Source organism: Jatropha curcas, chromosome 3 (assembly GCF_041381405.1).
Source record: "Jatropha curcas cultivar XTBG-Jc1 chromosome 3, XTBG_Jcur_1.0, whole genome shotgun sequence".
NCBI lineage: Eukaryota > Viridiplantae > Streptophyta > Magnoliopsida > Malpighiales > Euphorbiaceae > Jatropha > Jatropha curcas.
In genome coordinates, this window is record NC_143153.1 from 25,911,212 (window position 1) to 25,929,866 (window position 18,655).

Consider the following 18,655-nt stretch of genomic DNA (forward strand, 5'->3'; position numbering starts at 1 on the left):
CTGATACCCGGTTAAGAAAAAAAAAGGAAGGAATTTGATATTGAAAACTGGCATGAACCAGTTAGAAAACCGGTGGCTCTTGTTTGGTTCAAACCCTAGGCCACCCCGAAATTTTCATGTCTGGATTCTCATACAAGAATTTTATTAATCAGCTTGTACTTGTAAATAAATATTGCAATAACAGCCAATACCAGTAGCACCTGCATCAATGTGTAATAAAAAACTGAAATTGAAAATCAAACAATTGCATTACATAAGCAGCCACTCCAATTCCATTTCACTGGTTGAAAAGGATGCATATACAGGTCTCGACGAGTCATAATACACAAATGAAAACGGTGAGTATAAACAAGTATTTCCACTGAACATCACAAGGGCCTTTTAGAGGATACAGAAGTGCAGGAATAAGAGTACTGAAGCACTTAAGAGCAACAGGATGTACTTGCTGTCCTTTCTGCAGGTCTATCCATAAGAACCATTCCGGATGGATTCTGCGCTGGCTGCACTCGAGGTAGTCTTTTTGCTGTAACCAAAATATGCAGGAGCAGAACAGTCGTGATCAATTTATTCAAGTAGACATAATACAAGGAGCAACAAGAACACGATCTTATTTGCATATACATATCACATAGACTCGAAATCTCCTGCAAAATATGTGTCACGTTTGGTGAAAAATGTTAAAAACGCACCTATTTCATAGAAAATATCATTGACATTTGTAGCAGTTTTAGCTGAAGTTTCCATAAAGAAAAGACCATTCTCCTGAGCATATACTTGAGCTTCCTGAAATATTAATAAAATAACTAGATAAATAAAATGTTTCCATATTTACATTGTGTTTCGAACAAATCCATATGAATTTATTTCTCTAAAAAGAACTCATTTGAAAATGAACTCTCATGTTGTGATTAACTATAGAATATAGAATTTGTTTTAAACATTAATATTTAACTTTATTAGCTTTGCAGCTTGTTCCATTGTTTAATTATAGTGTTCATGCAATTCTATCAATTTTGGTAGATTATGGTTCTATAATAACCAATTTCAAACTATTAAAAATGTAAAATTCTAAAATGAATTTTTATTTATACCAAAAATGAAAATATGCTTTGTAAATGACCCGAACTACTTCGACTCGTCCAGTGAGCAGACTGGACTGAAGACATGGATAATGCATTAGCACAAATACCATTAAATTTTATGTAATTCGTCAAATTAATCAAGCTCTTAGTGTCTTTCCTCCCTTTAGGTCATTATCCTTTGGCAATTATTACATATCTTAATCACATAGAGAATAAACAGAGGGCTAATGTTAGCAACGCCCTGTTCTGACCACAAAATCAGCTCCTTACTATCAAAAGGGGAAGAGGTGAGGAAGGAGGGTAACTGTGGGAGAGGAACAAGAGTCTACACATGAGATTTTTTTCAAACACGCAAAAACATTAAAAAATTATAGGTAAGTAAATATATCTTTTGGGTGAAACTAGAAAAAAAAAATGCTTTTGAATGGAAAATGCAAAATGAACAATCAAGGAAAACTATATAACACTAATCATTCTATGATAGTTTCTCCCAATTTAAAAAACCATCTCAAACGGCACTTTTAATAGGAGAGAATGGCGAGAGATTGTATGGAGCTTAAAACAATGGAACTGAGGCTTAATTGATTTTAGTCTAGAAAACTACATTTGACAACTCATTGAGAAGGGATCTTGTTGTCTATTCAATCAACTTCGCCTTTCTCCTCAAATAAAAGAGATTCTACCCATTTTCTAACAGTCTCAAACAGCTCCGATGTCAAAGACCTCTTCAGTTTCTTTTCAAACTCCTAGGTCTTTGGCATGTTTTAGCATCTTTATTGGTTTAATTGATCTTTTCAGAGAGAGATATAATCAATTAGTCATTAAAATTGGCAGAAACAAAGATGCTTACTTCTGCTGCTACCTTCCTTGAATCTAGCAAATCAGACTTATTCCCAGCAAGTGCCATAACCATATTTGGGTTGCCTTGTCAAAACAAGCAGAATTTAATGGTTAAGTAATTTCAGAAAATAATAATAATAACAATAATAACAATGATATATAATAAGTAAAAGTACAATAATATTAAACATATAATAATAACAATAATAATAAGATTAAGTATTAATATAATGAGTAAAAGTAACATAAATGAACAAAAATATATCAAATAGCCAAGAAGCCAATAAAACCAAGCTTTATCAAATTCCAAATAATATTGTGTAAAATGAATCACAAATAAATTACAGCCAATTTGAAATGCAAGTCACCTTGTGCCTGAAGTTCTTGGACCCATTTTTTCGCCCGCTCAAATGAGGACTACAAGAGAATATAACATTAGAACCTTTAGCAAGCAAATGACCAACTCAGCGCAGCAAACAACATATAAACACGAGACTGGGTAAACAATATAAATAAAAGTGATTGTTATACAGAAATCTGAAATCAATGCTCTGCATTTCTTCTTCAGATAAATTACCTTTACACAGATCACTATTTTCTCGAGACTTCTAAAATATTTCAGAGCACGAATACAACCCCTTCATATTCAGAGCCTGTTTGGCCTTGCAATTGTTAAAACCAGGCACTTAACAATCACCCAAGATCACTTTCGTTTGGGACAGAATTTTGTTGATTAAGATCAAACTTCCACGTTTACCAACAAAACAAATATCAATTTATTACTTTATGACCATTAAAATATCAGAAGAGCATATAACTGAAACCAGCTAGTTTGAGGTTGAGGCCTATTTGAGTTGAGCATGAAAAACAATTCCAAGTTCAAAGAGGATCAAGACAAAATTACAAAGAGAGGTATCTATAGAAGAGGTAGCCTTGTCAAAGACTTTCTTGTAGCTAATAACTTACTGTTTAGCAGCTCAAACCTATACAGATATGCAGCCTAAATAACATGGAAAAAAGGTTCACAAGATCAACCCCCAACTAAAGACTCAGTTCAGTGAGTTGAGTTTGAAATTGAATGACTCAACCATACAACCAAGTGAAGAAAAAATAATTTCTGGAAACTACTGAGGATTACATACTTAGCCAACTGTCTGGTTAAGAATAAAAGAAAATGTAGCAGAGTAATTAGTAAACAAGTAATCCAATTTTCAACACTCTTCAAGATACTGTCATATGCATTTGAACTTGAAGGCCTTTAACTATTTTGGTCAATTCTTTCAATCAGTGATTTAAACTTAATTTTTCATCACAACTTTGGCCTCCACCAATCTTTCATCCAAAGTGTAGTGTGCTGATGTTGCAGTTAATCCAGAATAGGGACCTAGGTCCCATGACACAATACACGAACATTGAGTGGTTAAGAGACTACCCATTGAATTGAACGACAATTTTTTTTTTGTTTTCTTATTTTGTTTTACCCTTGCTCTTCTCTCTATTCTCTCCTGATTTATTCTCTAGAAAACAGAGAATATTCCAGTTTACAACTGAAGCTTTAGGGTTCTTTGATGCAGAACACATGCAATACAGAAACACAACTAATACAATGATTTAAGGCTATGCAGTAATGCTGGAAGCTTTTGTCACTGTTTCTATTGTCCATGAAGCATGAGGCAATTAACTCTAGACCTCAAAGAATTCTAAAAATAACTATAAAAGAAAATAATTGAATATATAGCAAATTGCTTCATCCATGCACACTCACTGAAAAGTAATAAAAGGAGACAACCTGAAAAGCCCCAGACCTCAAGGCAAACACTACATACTGCTAAAGTTGCAATCCCTCATTTATAAATTTGAATGAATACCGCAAGTTAACCATAAGAAACATACAAAAACCATAGTTTACTTTAATCAATGTTGTAAAGAAGGAAAAAAGGTATAATAAATATGTCAGCCATATTTTACCTGATTCGTTATATCATACACAATAATTGCTGCAGCAGCTCCCCTGTAGTACATTGGAGCCAAGCTATGATACCTCTCTTGACCGGCTGTGTCCCAAATTTCAAATTTTACAGTTGCATCGTTCACAGCCAATGTTTGTGAGAAAAAGGCAGCACCTATTGTTGATTCCTAAACAGCATTACATATCAAGAGTCAAACTCCAACAATAATATTGTAAAATCCAGCCCTAACCCTTTTTTCTCAAGTCCACATTGTACCAACCTGAAATTCAACAAACTGTCCCTTGACAAAACGCAACACAAGACTAGACTTTCCAGCACCAACATCACCAAGAAGCACCTGAAGCACAGAACAAACATCACTGTAAGAAACAAGTGTATTGTATTCGAACTGAAAACTACAACCAAAAAAAAAAAAAAAAAAAAAAAAAAGCTAAATTTACACCAAAGAAAGAGAGGGGACTGCTAAGATAATTTGCAGTCAACAGGAAAAAAAAGGTATGGCTCAAAATTTTATATAAAAATAAAAATATAACCCATATGCTGAACAAGTTCCTAAAACCAGAAAACAAGTTCTGAGTGATCAAGCAAATATTGGGGTATAATAAACTTCATATGAAAATGACAGCACTGGGTAAGCTGTTCATTAACCATTAAATTTTCGTAAGAAACTGCATGATCTTACAAACAATAAAATATTTATTTAAGTAAAGAGCAAAAGAACAATATAATTAATACAAGCAAAGGCAGTACTGGTCAGAAAATATTTTATAAAAGATTTTTATTTTTATTTTTATTTTTATTTATTTTTATTTATTATTTTTTTTGCGAAAGATGGAGATTTAAATGTCACAAAAATATCGATGGTTATTGCTTAGTTTGCAAAAAAGAAGTTGAGACAAGAGATCCACGATTTCAGTTACTGTGAACATGTTTTGCATGCCCTACACTTATTTCCCCATATATAGGGGGGAGAAAAAAATTGCATATATAGCAGCCATTACCATTGTACAGGGAGCCCTTTTGTTCAACTTAGATCCCACCAAATTCTTTCTACATAAAGGGGATTCTTATTTTTTTAACTTGATTCCAAGCTCAGTCTCATGCTTTATACTATTGTTGAAGTTAACCAGTAGTAATGGAAATAAATACTGGGGGCAACATCTTTATTTCACTAGTTGCATTTTTCTTTTATTTTCAGGCAACTTATTGAATATTTATGCAACAAATACAGTTTGCAGTCTTTTAAAAAAAATTGCAGAGCAAGTGGTCATTTATTTTGGTTGCAATCATGTGCCCATAGCCAGAATACCATGAAGAATAATTTCAGTAAACAATAAAAAGATAATAAGGAAAATGTCAGACAAAACAAGGGACCTGTTTTTTCCAAGTTTATCCAGGACTGGCGACATATATTATACCAAGAGACTGACAAATCAGGGAACTCTTCCGGACAAATTTGAATGCTAGTAACATAGTCTAAATTACATTAAAAAGAAAGGAATGCTTCTGTGGTGTGTATGGAATAAATAAATCATCCCTTTTAACTTAAAGTTATATAAATGGAACACTCTACATGATTACCAAATTCAAGAAAAAAGAAAATTCTTAAAAGCTAAATCTAAAGACGACCTAATACATGGGATAACATGACATCCACAATCACAAAGTAAGTACAGTATATGAAATTCCGTCCATTTCCATTTGACAAGAAAAAAAAATTGAAAAAAAAAATGATTGAGCAAGCAAACTTCTAGAAGATAAAATAATCTAAAATTACAGAAATGCACAATCATCCAATGTCAAAACTCATTTCATTCATTTCAATCTAGTCGCAGCAGTTTACAAATATGGTAATTCATCTCATTATGTAGTTCAGTTGCACATAATAGAAGATTAGGCAATCCAGGAGTACCAAGAGACAAAAGTAGGTAGCTTAAACAATGATTTTAGAGCAGTTCACCAAATACAAACCCACAACTCCCCTATGTTTAAAAAGGAAAAATATACAATCCCCATGAGATCCTTGAAAGTTAAGGCAAACCCACATCAGAAGTTACATAACAGTAAGCAAAAACATCTAAAATCGCAGAGCCCATTTGAAGGGGTAAAGACACAATATCAGCTCTATCACTAATATGATACCGACATATCAAACAACTTTTTTGAGAATTGAAAAAAACCCATATCAGAGATGACATAAATTTCATACAAAATGGAAACGAGATAGATAATAACAAGAAATAAAAGAAACGCATATCTGAATTTTGCACGAAAACACAAGCCCAGTCAAAATTATTGAAAAATAGGTAATCCACATCAAATAAACGCATACTTAATTACACAGCAATATTCTTATTACCAAATTACGAAAACAAGCATAAAAAACAGTTTAAAATCAAAACCAGAAAGCAAACATAAACTCACCAATTTTGCATTTATGTTCTTGTTCCCAGCAGTGGCCATGACCGTAAATAGTCGTCGAGATCAGATCAAGAGATCTAAAAGCGGTTTTCCGATTGTAATTCTGATTTGAAGATGAGCGATGACAAAGAGGGATTAAGGCTAGAAGAAGGAAAAAGGCAAAGGGAAGAACTTTGATCAAACCCTCCCTCTTAGTCTTGACACGCCTTTTTCTTTCCCTCTAAGGAAGACTCGCAGGTGCAAGAAAGCGATTGCTATTTAGCTTCTACGAAAATTAGTTGGACATTGCAATTTTGTTTTGTAGTTTTTGACGAAACCAATCCTGTCATCTTTTCGGGTTGGAAGCGGGGCGGGTCAAGCCTGTATATAAATAGTTACGATTAGACTTAATTCGAATTATTTTGATCTAATCAATTTAATTATCGGGTTTGAAAATATAATGAACTAAATTAAGTCAAATTATTTAATTTAATCCTTTGTACCTTTGACGGGTTTTGACCTTCACAATAATTAAGAAAAAAATTGAATCACTTCAATTCTTAAAAATAAAAAATAAAAAACAAAGAATAACTGATGATTAAGGACTCGTTTTGTTCAGCAGTCCATACTGACTCATAACTGATAACAATTGTTTATACTAGATGGTTGATGACCGATAGTGGTTAGTTGTTTGGTAAAATATAAAATGACCATTAAATGCATAATTGCTTTTATGTATTATGATGTAGTTATTGTTGTTATAATGTAGTTATTGTTGTTCGGAACAACTATCAACTGTATAAGTAAGCTAAACCAAATGCCATTTTCCTTTAATTAATGTTCATTTAATTGAGACAAATTTAGTGTAAATATCTAAATAAGGGTAAAGTAGAAATAAATAATTTAATAGAACGTAGAGAATAGTAACTTAAGTTGGGTCAATTATCTTTGAGTTCACGAGTTGAATTAAATTACACATTCACTAAATATTAAATCCACATATCTAATAAATATATTTAAATATTCTCTCTGTCTAGTAATTTTTGTATTAGTTTAAATTGCATATAGATTGACAAAATTTAATTAACATAGTTAAATTATATTTTTTGCTTTTTTTTAAATATACCTTTCTTTTAATATTTATTGAAATTAAATCATCCATATTAAATTGTTCTTAAAATTAATCAAAATATAGTCAAATATTTGATTGGATAGGGTTTTATTGAAAGATCAAATTTTATATTTTAATTTTGTTTATATTAAAATTTAATTAATAATAATATAACAATTTGAGTATTATATTTGTTGATAAAGAAACATATTAAATAAGCATAAAAATAATAAATTTTAAATATTATTCACTTTAAAAAAAATATGACAACAATTTGGAATGAACGAAAAAATGAAATAAGATAAAAATTATCAAATGGAGGAAGTATATAATTATGCATCTGTGGATTTTTTTTTTTTTTTTTTTTAAACAGGAGGAGAAATTACAAAGCTCAATGAGGATAGAAATTATATCTAACAATACTATATGAGAAATGGTGGTGGAGGTGGGAATTAAACCAGTGACCTTTAGTCATGAGTACATCCATCTAAGAGTGTCAAATTGAATTATAATACAAGAACACGATTCGCTTAACATATAAATTAAATGAGTTATGATTGTCTAAATAGATTCATGTCATAAACCAAGTGATACGAATATGATATTTTATGGCACAAGTTTAAATAAATTGTGTCACATGTTAACTCATATAACTCGTCTAACCTTTTTAATTAAAGGTGAAGTAATAATTTCATATATAATATACATATAAAGTGGATTACATGTGTTATATGTGTCTGATTTTTAATCTATATATGGTCTTTTTAATTAAACAAATTTGATTTGTTTATCCATATATGACCTCTTTAATTGAACGAGTATACATGTCATACTCATATTACGCATTTAATTTTCATGTCATGTTTTTATTTAAATATTTGACAAATTATTAAATGGGTCATATTCGTGTTGACTCTATCTAATCCTATCGCACATTAGGCAGATTTATATTAAAGTCGACAGTCAATCTGTTTTGATTCATGTACCTTCACCTTAACCTCTAGAGTAAGGCTTCATTAACATTTTTTGATAATTTTTTAAAAAATATTTATGAGTTAATTTAGGTTAATTCGTATAAAGTATAATTAGTAGGTCTAGGCCATTAAGTACTATTATCTAATTATTACCTATATATCAATTTATAGGATTGGTGTAATTTAATTTTGAAGTTTATGGTTTTTTTTTTTTTCTAACTATAGTTCACTGGTTCTCCTATACTTTAGTTTTAATAACTGGAATTCAATTGGAGAGATTTTACGTATTAATAATTCTCTCTGAATTCTCTGTATTATGATTGAATATCTGTTACTTAGTTAATTTCTTTCTAGTTATGTTTTCTTAGTTTTTTGGATTTTCTATTCGTTTTATATTGTAAATGAAAAGTTTTTTATTGTAAAAATTATGAGGTTAAATTAGTAATCGAATATAATTCAGTTGTATATATATATTTTATTTATATATGTTTTAAGTGCTACAACTAAGATACATCGGAAACAACTAATCTATGAATATATAGTGAGATATTATAAAAAAATTGATATAAAAATAGCATATATATGCTTTAATTTGTTATTCGTCTATAGATTTTCAAGGTATATAATTATGTTTTTGTTGTTGTAGTTCACTTATTGTCATAAAATATTGTAAATGGTCTTTCAATACCTTCCATAGTTGCAGCCTAGTGATAAATTTCGCAGTCATAGTTCATAGTTAGGTGCTTAAATGCATGTTATAAACTCAATTGCCACGGTGAAAGAAGTAATAAGTGTTTGCTTAGCACTTTTCCGGGAGACAACTCTTCCAACAAGCAAACAAATATAACGTGACATAGATTTCATACTATCTTGGTATCCAGCAAAGTCATATACCTAATGGTCTCTAACTTATTCGACCTCCTATATGTGAGCACGTAATTTTCATTCTCTGTAAATATTGGTATGACTCGTTTAGCTGCTTTCCAATTATCTATTCCTAGATTACTTAAATATTTGCCCAACACTTGAACTATGTACACAATATTTGGACACATATAAATTTGAGTGTGCATTAGATTTTTCCTATTACTGATGCATAAGAAATTTTTTATGACTTCTCGACCGGCTAAACGGTCTGAAGAGGACAAATAAAGCAAAACTTTTGGCAGGCTTCTAGGATGACGAGGCTAACTAGGATAGTGGATTGCAGGACATGAAAATGAATCGAATCATACATTGGAAATGGATAAACTAATCATCAGATGTGATTTTTGATGGAATGACTTGGAGAGTTGGAAGAATTTCGAGATTAAGCGTGCCTATTTAAGGGGAAATCTTAGGATGAGTGACCTCTTAGGAAGTTTCTTATTTTACTTGTAGGACAAAACCATGCAGATTCCAAAGCAAAAAATTCCTTTGGGGTTGGAGTAAGGGCATGACAATTGGTATTAGAGTCGAATCCCCTCTAGTAAACGTATGGTTTGAGGACGAACTAAGTGGAAGCTGGTGGGCCTGTGACATCTCGACCTAGATAAAGAGGATAGGTAGAGCAAAGCTCTTTGTAGGGTTCTACGATGGCAAGGTTAGCTAGGATAATGGAATGCGGGACACGAGAATGAATCGAATTATACATTAAAAAGGGAAAAACTAATCATTAAAGGCGCTTTTTGGTGAAATGGCCTAAAGAGTTTAAAGAACTCCGAGAAATTTTCAATTTCACCTGCGGGACAAAACCTTTTCGATATAGGTCTTTGTGATAATCCAAGGATACATCGAGTATGATCTCGAGGTATTTGGATTGCTAATACAAATGTTGCATCACCAAATCTTCATCTCAAAATTCATTGCTATGAACCTCTTGGTTTCGTGCAACAAGCATACATCATTACTAGCAACAATACGTCATTGATATATAAAATCAAGAAAATATGTTTATTCCATTGAATTTGTGGTACATACAATCATTAATCAAATTCATCTCAAAACCAAATGAGACAATAACTTGATAAAATTTGCGAACCATTTATTTTGGATCACCTAATATATAGTTTTCTATTTGCATCATATAAATTGTCTCCATCAATGGCGCCCTTGAGAAACGTAGTTTTTGACATTCATCCGGTATAACTCAAGATAAAAAAATATGTCACTAATGCCATTATAATTAAAAAAGAGTCTTTCAATCAAACGCGAAACAAAGTCTCTTTATAATCAATGTGTTCCTTTTGTGTAAAGCCTTTAACAACAAGATGTGCCTTGTACCTTATCATCTTTTGAACCCTTCTTGGTTAAATACTCACTTACAACCAATGGGTTTCACACCTTCAGGCAATGAAATAATTTTGTGTATGTCATTTTCTTTCATAGACTTAATTTCGTCATCCATGAATCTATCCACTTTTGAGAGTTAGAACTTTTCGTGGCTTGTTGAAAATTAATTGAATCATTTTCCATCAAATTGATGTTGGAAATTAACATGCGATTGTTTGGTTCACAAAATCAGTTAGCAAATTATACAATTCTAGATTTTACCTAGCTAAAATACATCTTGTTGATTCATCAAGAAATTAAGTGCAAAAGTATACATGGATCCATGATATTGATGAAATCTCTGTGTGCTATGGTTATTGATCTTTCACATTGATACATATGATCAAAAAGAGAAAAACCCTGTATTTTCTAATAATTGAATATTAGAAATAACCTACGTATAACTTTGAGACCATACCCTAATATATCTACACACATATTCATTCTTCCCTAATTTTGGCCATCCATCAAAAAATCAAAAATTATATTTAGAGTATCTATACATTTAAACCCATACGCTATAATATAATTTAGACCCATATTAATTTGAATCAAATTATATCACCTCTAATATAAAAGCCTGAACCTTTTATAATATACAGAATAATGTACAGCTAGGATTAATCTTAACACCTTTCTATATACGTGCATAAATCCTAACACATTTTTCATTTTTGCAGTGACATGCCTGATGTACCTGGCACACTCGTAATTCACGTACTCCAAACTTCCAGACAAAACAGATTGCTCTTTCACTTTTAGAAGAAATCTCTTTTAAAAATAAAATAAGCTGGAAGCATTTTAAGGTTAATACGTAGACTTATGCAGTTTCTAAAGTTTTGACTGGTGCCAATTTTGGTGGGCTGCAGTGACATTAACGAATATCATCCAATTCATCCCACTGTGATGCATGTGGGGCTGCTCTTACCTATATCCAAGTTTATCTGTAAACGATCATCAAGTAAAATAAGGGTTTAGTCTCTTTCATTACATTAGTTAAAAAAAATGATAAAACAATAATATATTGTCAACATCTTTTATATGACAAAGAAGTAATTGATTTTGTATATGCTGCCGCATCTAGTTTAATTGATTTTTTCAGTAATGAATTTAAGAGCGAGAAGTTTCAAATTCGATTCGAACTCATTAATTTAATAAATTAAAGAGAGAGTTATCTTTATTGTATAATTTATATTATATTATTTCATCCCATTGACGTGTAAATAAATAAAAAAAAAAATAAAAATTTATCTACATACGGTGTATGAAATATTGTTTTGATTTAGATGAGAATATTTTTTATCACACACCGAAAAAAAGGACAAGATAATAATATTTAAATTTTTTTAATTGATTTAATACATGAGACCATCTTCTCAAAATTTTCGTTATTTTATATATAAATGAATTCTTATATTAGGACGTAGGCAAGCGTTTTCGCCATCCAAGCAATGAGCGGGCCGAGGGCATTAAAGAAAGAAAAGAGACAAATGCAAATAATATGATACGACACCGTGTATAAAGTAACCTCAAACCGCGTTGCAGTTGTGTGCGAGAATCGAAGGGAACCTGAAAATTAATAATTTCTCTATCGTGTTTCGATGGAAAGTGGCAAACACCAAAAAAGAAAAGTAAAATTACTATTTTATCTTTTTATTTTGTTGAAATACATTAATCTGCTTTATATTTTAAAACATATTAATGTTTTTCTATGTTTAGTTGTTTCTATCTTTTACGCTATTTCGTCATTTTTTTATGTTTTTCCTGTCAATATTCATAATATTATTTTAAAAAATTAATTATTTCAGCTCATATTTTTTTTCTAAAAATAATTAATTCGTCCTTGTATTCTTTATAATGTTTTATATATTTTAATAAAAATTTAATAGAAATAGTATAATAAATTCTTTCTATTTGGTCAAAACCTTTTAAAATAATTAAAAAAATGATTTGATGTTTCAATTTAGAAAAAAAAAACGTACGATTGTTTAATTTATCTTTTTAATTAATAATCGTCCAATTGAAATAAAGTTAATATAAATATTTATAAATAGATAAAATTAAAATAAAATAATTACAACTACTTTAATTTTGTGACATATAAATAAAAAAATTATAAATTAAAAAATTTAAGGAAAGCTGAGATTAACTCATTAACATATTTTGACAAAATTTTTCTTTTACCAAAAAAAAAACAAAAAAAAAAAAAAAAAAAACAAAGCGTGTTGGTGAATGGCATTTTCGCAAAAGAAGAAAAGTAGAAATCCAAATTGGTCCAAAAATAGTACGTGTCAGATAGGTGTTTCCATGAAAGCTACTGTAATCGAGCTGTCGAGCTGCATAAAATCTCCACACAATAAATTCAACGAGACAGAAATAAAGAAAGCTCAAGCAAATTTTGCTATAAAGCTGCAATCTTCACTTCTTTTTTCCATCTAAGCTTGATCACTTACACTAGTTTTCTAACAAATTTCAAAGCTTTTCTGTTTCTTTGAAGATCTCTTGTCGCTCTTTAATGGAGGATCGTAAGGAGGTACTTTCTCTCTCTTTCTCTTGTGTCTGTATGTCTCAGTGTTTGTTTGTTCGTTTCTCGAGATAACTCTGGAAACGGAAAGTGTTTTTTTTTTTCAGTGGATTTCAGCTTTTGAATGGATTTTTGCTCTGGTTTAAGCAAATCCAAGAATGAAATTTGTTTATTAGGAAAGTAGTTTTTATAATTTACTTTACCTGTTCTTCATCTCTACATTTTCTCGCGTTTTCTTTATAACCAAACGCTGAAAGTTTTCAAGCTTATGTTTTTAGATTCTTTTTCTCCTACTTTTGACAGATTGGAATAAAATTGTGATTGAGATCTGGTAGGATGATTTATGTTATTTGGTAATTTTTGGTCTCAACAGTTACTTTACCTATCAAGAAACATTCAAACTAACAATCATTCAGTTTGTCAAACATCAGAAACAGTCAAAGTTCTTCCCTATTTTAAAAAATAAAAAAAGTTCTGAATTTCAATAGTAACCACAATCATTATTTTTTTCTTTCCATGTTATTTGCTTTCTTGTATACTATTCAAATAAGCTTTTATATGCATTTTTTGACTTGCTTATTCAAAGAGGATGAATATGGTTTTGAATATCATAATCAATCTGTCACTATAATATGCTGAACGAAAGAAAGTTGAAAGGCGAATTTAGTTTTAAGTTATGGCCTTTTGCTTTCATCAATTGTAAATTTTATATCTTGCAAGTTTCAATCAATCTTGAAAAACGGTGTGGATTCTTTTATGGTAATTAAACACTAATTAATTCATCTCTTGTGAAGAAAAATGCACCATGGTTATCAGTACCCCAATTTGGCGATTGGGATCAGAAGGGCGAATTGCCAGACTATTCCATGGATTTCACAAAAATTAGAGAAATGAGGAAGCAGAACAAGAGGGATGTGTCAAGAGCCAGTCTTGGCAATGAAGAAGACCTCATTAACCCAACAGCAACCAGTGCAAAAGTTGCTCATGATGATCATCATCAACACGAAGACCATTACCAGCAAAGCCATCACAGTTCCACTAATGTAAGATTCTTTAACCAGTTTTATCTTGCTTGGAAGATTATATATTTAGTAGTACAGTACAGTCACAACCAAAGAGAATAACATAATAAAGAATATAAATCTTACTTCCAGAAAAAAAAAATAAATAAAAGGAAGATAAAGCTTAGCCAACTAGCCCCACTCAAAGCGGGAGGCTAGAAAAGTTGGGATAGCCGACCAGTTTGATGCTTTAGGGCCAGTTTGGCACAGGACAATCACTTATATTTAATTAGATAATGTGAATGTATTGCATTAAAATAATTGTCCTCTGTGGTGTGTCCAAGGCGAATAGGAATATACGGAAATACTATACTAATAATGGGGAGGCAGAATAAAGTATAAATAGACTTAATAATATCAATAGTTTACACTATATATAAATGCACATTTGTGTGTATGCATGAATGTAAATTCATGCCACTAGACTTTTAGATTAAAGAGCCGTTTAGATTTAGAACTTGGAGAATAGCAAGTATATAGTTTTTCTCTTGTTGGAAGTGCAAACAAGTTATTTTATTACATTTTTCAAATAGTAGTAGATCAACCAGACCAAGCATTTGAACTACAAAGATAAATATAAAATAATCTTTGTTGAACGGCGAGTTGTCGGACAATGGTCTTATGTGATTTTAGTGTAATGTCTCATCAGATTTAAGATCTAGGATCAACAGAAATATTTAAATTAATTAATAAGTTAGTTACGGTATAGAGATATATGCCTACCAAGGGAAGTGAGGATGATCTTCTACATACCTGGGTTATACGGAATCGCAAGTTTTGCACATGCAAAAGATGTTTTGGACCATTCAATATGTGGTCATCTTTTGGATTTTTTTCCTAATTTGTAAAGTATTTGGTTTTCTATCTGGAAAGTATCACTACAGGATAACTAACTAATTGGTTGAGCACATTCGAGTGTTTAGGTGATATACCAACTAAAGAAATCAATTATTTTCATACTATCTGTCTGTAGCATTTAGAGATGCGAGCTAATTTATTTGTTGGGAATGTTCATAAACAGACAAGGAGAATTTTATTGTTGCTATACATAAAATAATATATGACTAATTCTGCTGATACAAATCTTAATTATATCCATTATTGATTTTCTTAAACAGACAAGGAGAAGTATTTTCAGCTACTTCAACTGCTGTGTTAAAGCTTGATATTCTTCGCACAATGACTGTTTGCTAGACCACCTGTAATGATATGTAATTTGGAGACCATTATTTATTTAGTACCCTTTTATGTTTTTTGGTTTTTCTTCTCCATTTTTAAGTTGGTTCTCTTTTTTTTTTTTGGGTTCATCATCTCTATTTTCGGACGAAAACAATGATGTGTTTTGTAAATTGGTGATGATTAAGGCATGCTTGATTATGAGCAGAGGAGAGGAGAGGAGGGATCATGATGCTCTAGTGGACCTTATTGATAAAAGTCATGGGGGTGTCATGGTCTGTGGGTGCATGGAGCACGTAGGGCCAGTGATTTGATTTAGAATTTGGAAAGGCAATTGTGAGGTTTTAGTTCGTGCTTCTAGTGAAATCATTTTGGCTATCAATTTTTAAGTCTGGCCTCAACGGGCAAATTGTTTCTGAGATAGGGACCAGTTGAAGGTGCAAAAGCATGGGACCAATTATGGGCAGTTATAGCCTTTCCCTTTGGTTGCTTCTTTTCTATTTCTTTCTATTTTGTTCTGTTCTGTCATTAGTGATAGGGATGATCATGGTTCGGTTCCAAATCAGAATCGAATTGAAACCGAATTGGTTAAAACTGACATTAAATTATGGTCAACGGTTTTGGTTCTAAACCATAATTGAAATCGTGCACTTAAAAATTTGGTTCCGATTTCTCATTTTTTAAACTGAAACCAATGATTTTTATTTAAAACTGGCGATTCTGATTTGAAATTATTAAAAACATGGTCTTAAAGAAATTCTCAATTTATTTATTTATTTTATTTTATTAGTTTTTAAAGTAATTTTTAAGAATTTTTATTAAATTGGTTGGTTTAATTTTTTTAATAGTAATATTTATAATTATTTTTTATTTAAGCTGTAAATCTAAAATATTATTTTAAAAATTTTAAAATATGTTATCTAATCGTGGTTCAAAATCTGAATAAAATTAAAGCCTGCAGTTCCAGAATTGTCTTAGAAATCGCATTTTAAGCAGTTTGGTTTCCATTCCATTTCTTTTATAATTGAAACTGGCGGTGATAAAATTGAAGCAGACAGTTTTAAAACTATGTTCATGTCTATTTTTTATTCCAGTATTGGAAATCTGCATACAAAACATTAATAATTAAACTAGGATAGACAGGACTTCACTCTTTCCGGTCAGACGCATTTATCGCTAGCAAGCGGGCAACACCATTTGCTGACCGTTTCACAAAACAAATTGAACTATTCGCTAATTCTTTAAGAGACTTTTGACAATTAAAAATAATACTACTAAAATAAGAGTTATCTAAGTAAGGTTTCTGCATGGCTTGAGTCAGAGATAAGCAACCAGTTTCAAAGACCACCTTTTCAAGTCCCTTGTTTTTAACCCAACTCAGTGCCTCCCTAAAGGGTATAACTTCTGCTAGTTGTGGATCCGTTGGCCTCGGTAAAAGCTTTTCACATGCAAATTACATATGGCTTGCAGAATTTCTAAACGCCCAACCAGCTCCCATTTGATTGATGTTAGGACACCATGAGGCATCAATTGCATTTGAGAAAGTCATCAGATTTGTTTTTTTTTTTGGGGGGGGGGGGGGGGGGGGGGGAGTGTCTAGCTGAGAGACCCAGACACATTGTTTGCTGATTGTGTGACAGTGTTCAACTGAGGTTTACGCCAGGACTCCTGGCATGCCTTTGCTGACGCTACCTGCACCTGAACTGCAGTTGATATGCTCTGCATAATACACGGTTTTTGTTCTGCCATATTACCCACAAAGACAGGCAAAATAGCTGCAAGTTCGGTTCTGTCAGCATTCTTACTGCTTTCAAAAGCCAATCTTGCAAAGTAATCTCAGGATACAAATCATAAATATCTACTATTCCTAGGACTGAACAAGCCCAACAGGCTCGCGCAAAAACACAGTCAGCTAGAAGATGCAAGAAAGTTTCAGAAGGGAGACCGCAAACAGGGCAGTGGTCATCTACCTCCATTCTCCGGGCTCATAAGCGTGACTGGACAGGCAAGCATTCATTACCAATCCTCCAAATCAGATTTTTAATTTTTGGAGGAATGTTGAGCCCCCACAAAATATGCCAAAAAGGTTTCATCTCCGCCGGTGTTATTGATTCCTTTCCTCTGGTAATATGCCTGTGTGCGCTTCGCATAGTGTAACTTCCACTTTTATCTTCCAACCATAGCCAACCATCTTCTTTATTATCAGCACTCAAAGGAATTGCTAGAATTTGTTGAACATCTCGGTCCCCAAAGAGATTAGAAATTACCTCTCTTTTCCATGTAGTCCCATTCTCTAATATGAGAGAATAGACATAATGATAGCTGCAGCTCGCTGGAACAGTACTTGTTATTCTTGGATGCTCTACATCTAGAAGCCATGCATCCTCCCAAATAGAGATGGAACTGCCATTACCTACTTTCTTCACAATTCTGTCCTTGATGAATGGAATTACTGCATGAATACTACTCCAAACGCTACTGGGGTTAGATCCCTTTCTTGAGTCAAGAACAGAGGAATCAGGACAGTACCTTGCCTTGAACAATTTGGTCACCAGAGAATCCGGATAAATGAGCATTCGCAAGATTTGCTTCCCCAGCAGTGCTATGTTAAAATCTTGCATTTTACGCAAATTCAAGCCTCCAGACAATTTAGAACAACATAGCAATTCGCATCCCTTTCAGACCATTCCTCCCCGATCATTATCATTTTCCCAAAAGCACTTGTTCATCATTCTTTGGATTTCTGACCTACAGAGATGAGGGCAACCGGAAAATACCCATTACATACGTTGGAATGGCCTGTAAAACAGATTTTATCAAAACTTCTTTTCCGGCTCGAGATAAGAATAGCTTTTTCCAGCCGAAAATTAGCCTCCAGATTTTATCCTTCACATAAGCAAAAATGGCCTTCTTGTTCCTACCCATCTGGTGTTGGGTTTGGGTTCCCTTCCTATGTGGTAAAAGCCCATATTTTGAAGTCCACTAACTAATTATTGTTTTACAATTATGCCCCTCAACTAATAGCCATATTCCTAATATTTTTTGGCTCTCATTTGATCGACACACAACCAGAAATCGTGTGAGAAAAACAGAGGAGAGGAGAGGGTTTTTCTGCACAGCCCCATCCAGCACCAGCCACCGTGTTCTGGAGATTCCTGGAGTTTCAACCGTTGGATCGTTGTGATTTTTGGATATGTTTTACTTTGC

General features: G+C 32.1%; 2 protein-coding genes across 3 annotated transcripts; one reads left to right on the top strand and one right to left on the bottom strand.

Annotated features, from left to right (window-relative positions):
- Nucleotides 1–229: 229 nt before the first annotated feature.
- On the bottom strand, nt 230–6,599 carry LOC149497802 (ras-related protein RABF2b). 2 transcript variants are annotated; one of them, XM_089719383.1, is made up of 7 exons: nt 6,317–6,596; nt 4,152–4,229; nt 3,891–4,058; nt 2,291–2,339; nt 1,933–2,006; nt 690–783; nt 230–523 (listed from the first exon to the last, which is right to left on the bottom strand). In XM_089719383.1, the coding sequence occupies exons 1-7, from the start codon at nt 6,353–6,355 to the stop codon at nt 423–425; spliced, it is 603 nt and encodes a 200-aa protein (XP_089575509.1). In that variant the 5' UTR covers nt 6,356–6,596; the 3' UTR covers nt 230–422. The 2 variants fall into 2 exon arrangements, with proteins under 2 accessions (XP_089575509.1, XP_089575508.1); XM_089719382.1 differs by lacking the exon at nt 690–783 and having other exon boundaries at nt 230–644; nt 6,317–6,599.
- Nucleotides 6,600–13,068: 6,469 nt separating this feature from the next.
- On the top strand, nt 13,069–15,525 carry LOC105636546 (sorbin/SH3 domain protein). Its single transcript, XM_012219844.4, has 3 exons — nt 13,069–13,220; nt 14,006–14,254; nt 15,391–15,525. The coding sequence occupies exons 1-3, from the start codon at nt 13,203–13,205 to the stop codon at nt 15,436–15,438; spliced, it is 315 nt and encodes a 104-aa protein (XP_012075234.1). The 5' UTR covers nt 13,069–13,202; the 3' UTR covers nt 15,439–15,525.
- The last annotated feature ends 3,130 nt before the right edge of the window (nt 15,526–18,655 follow it).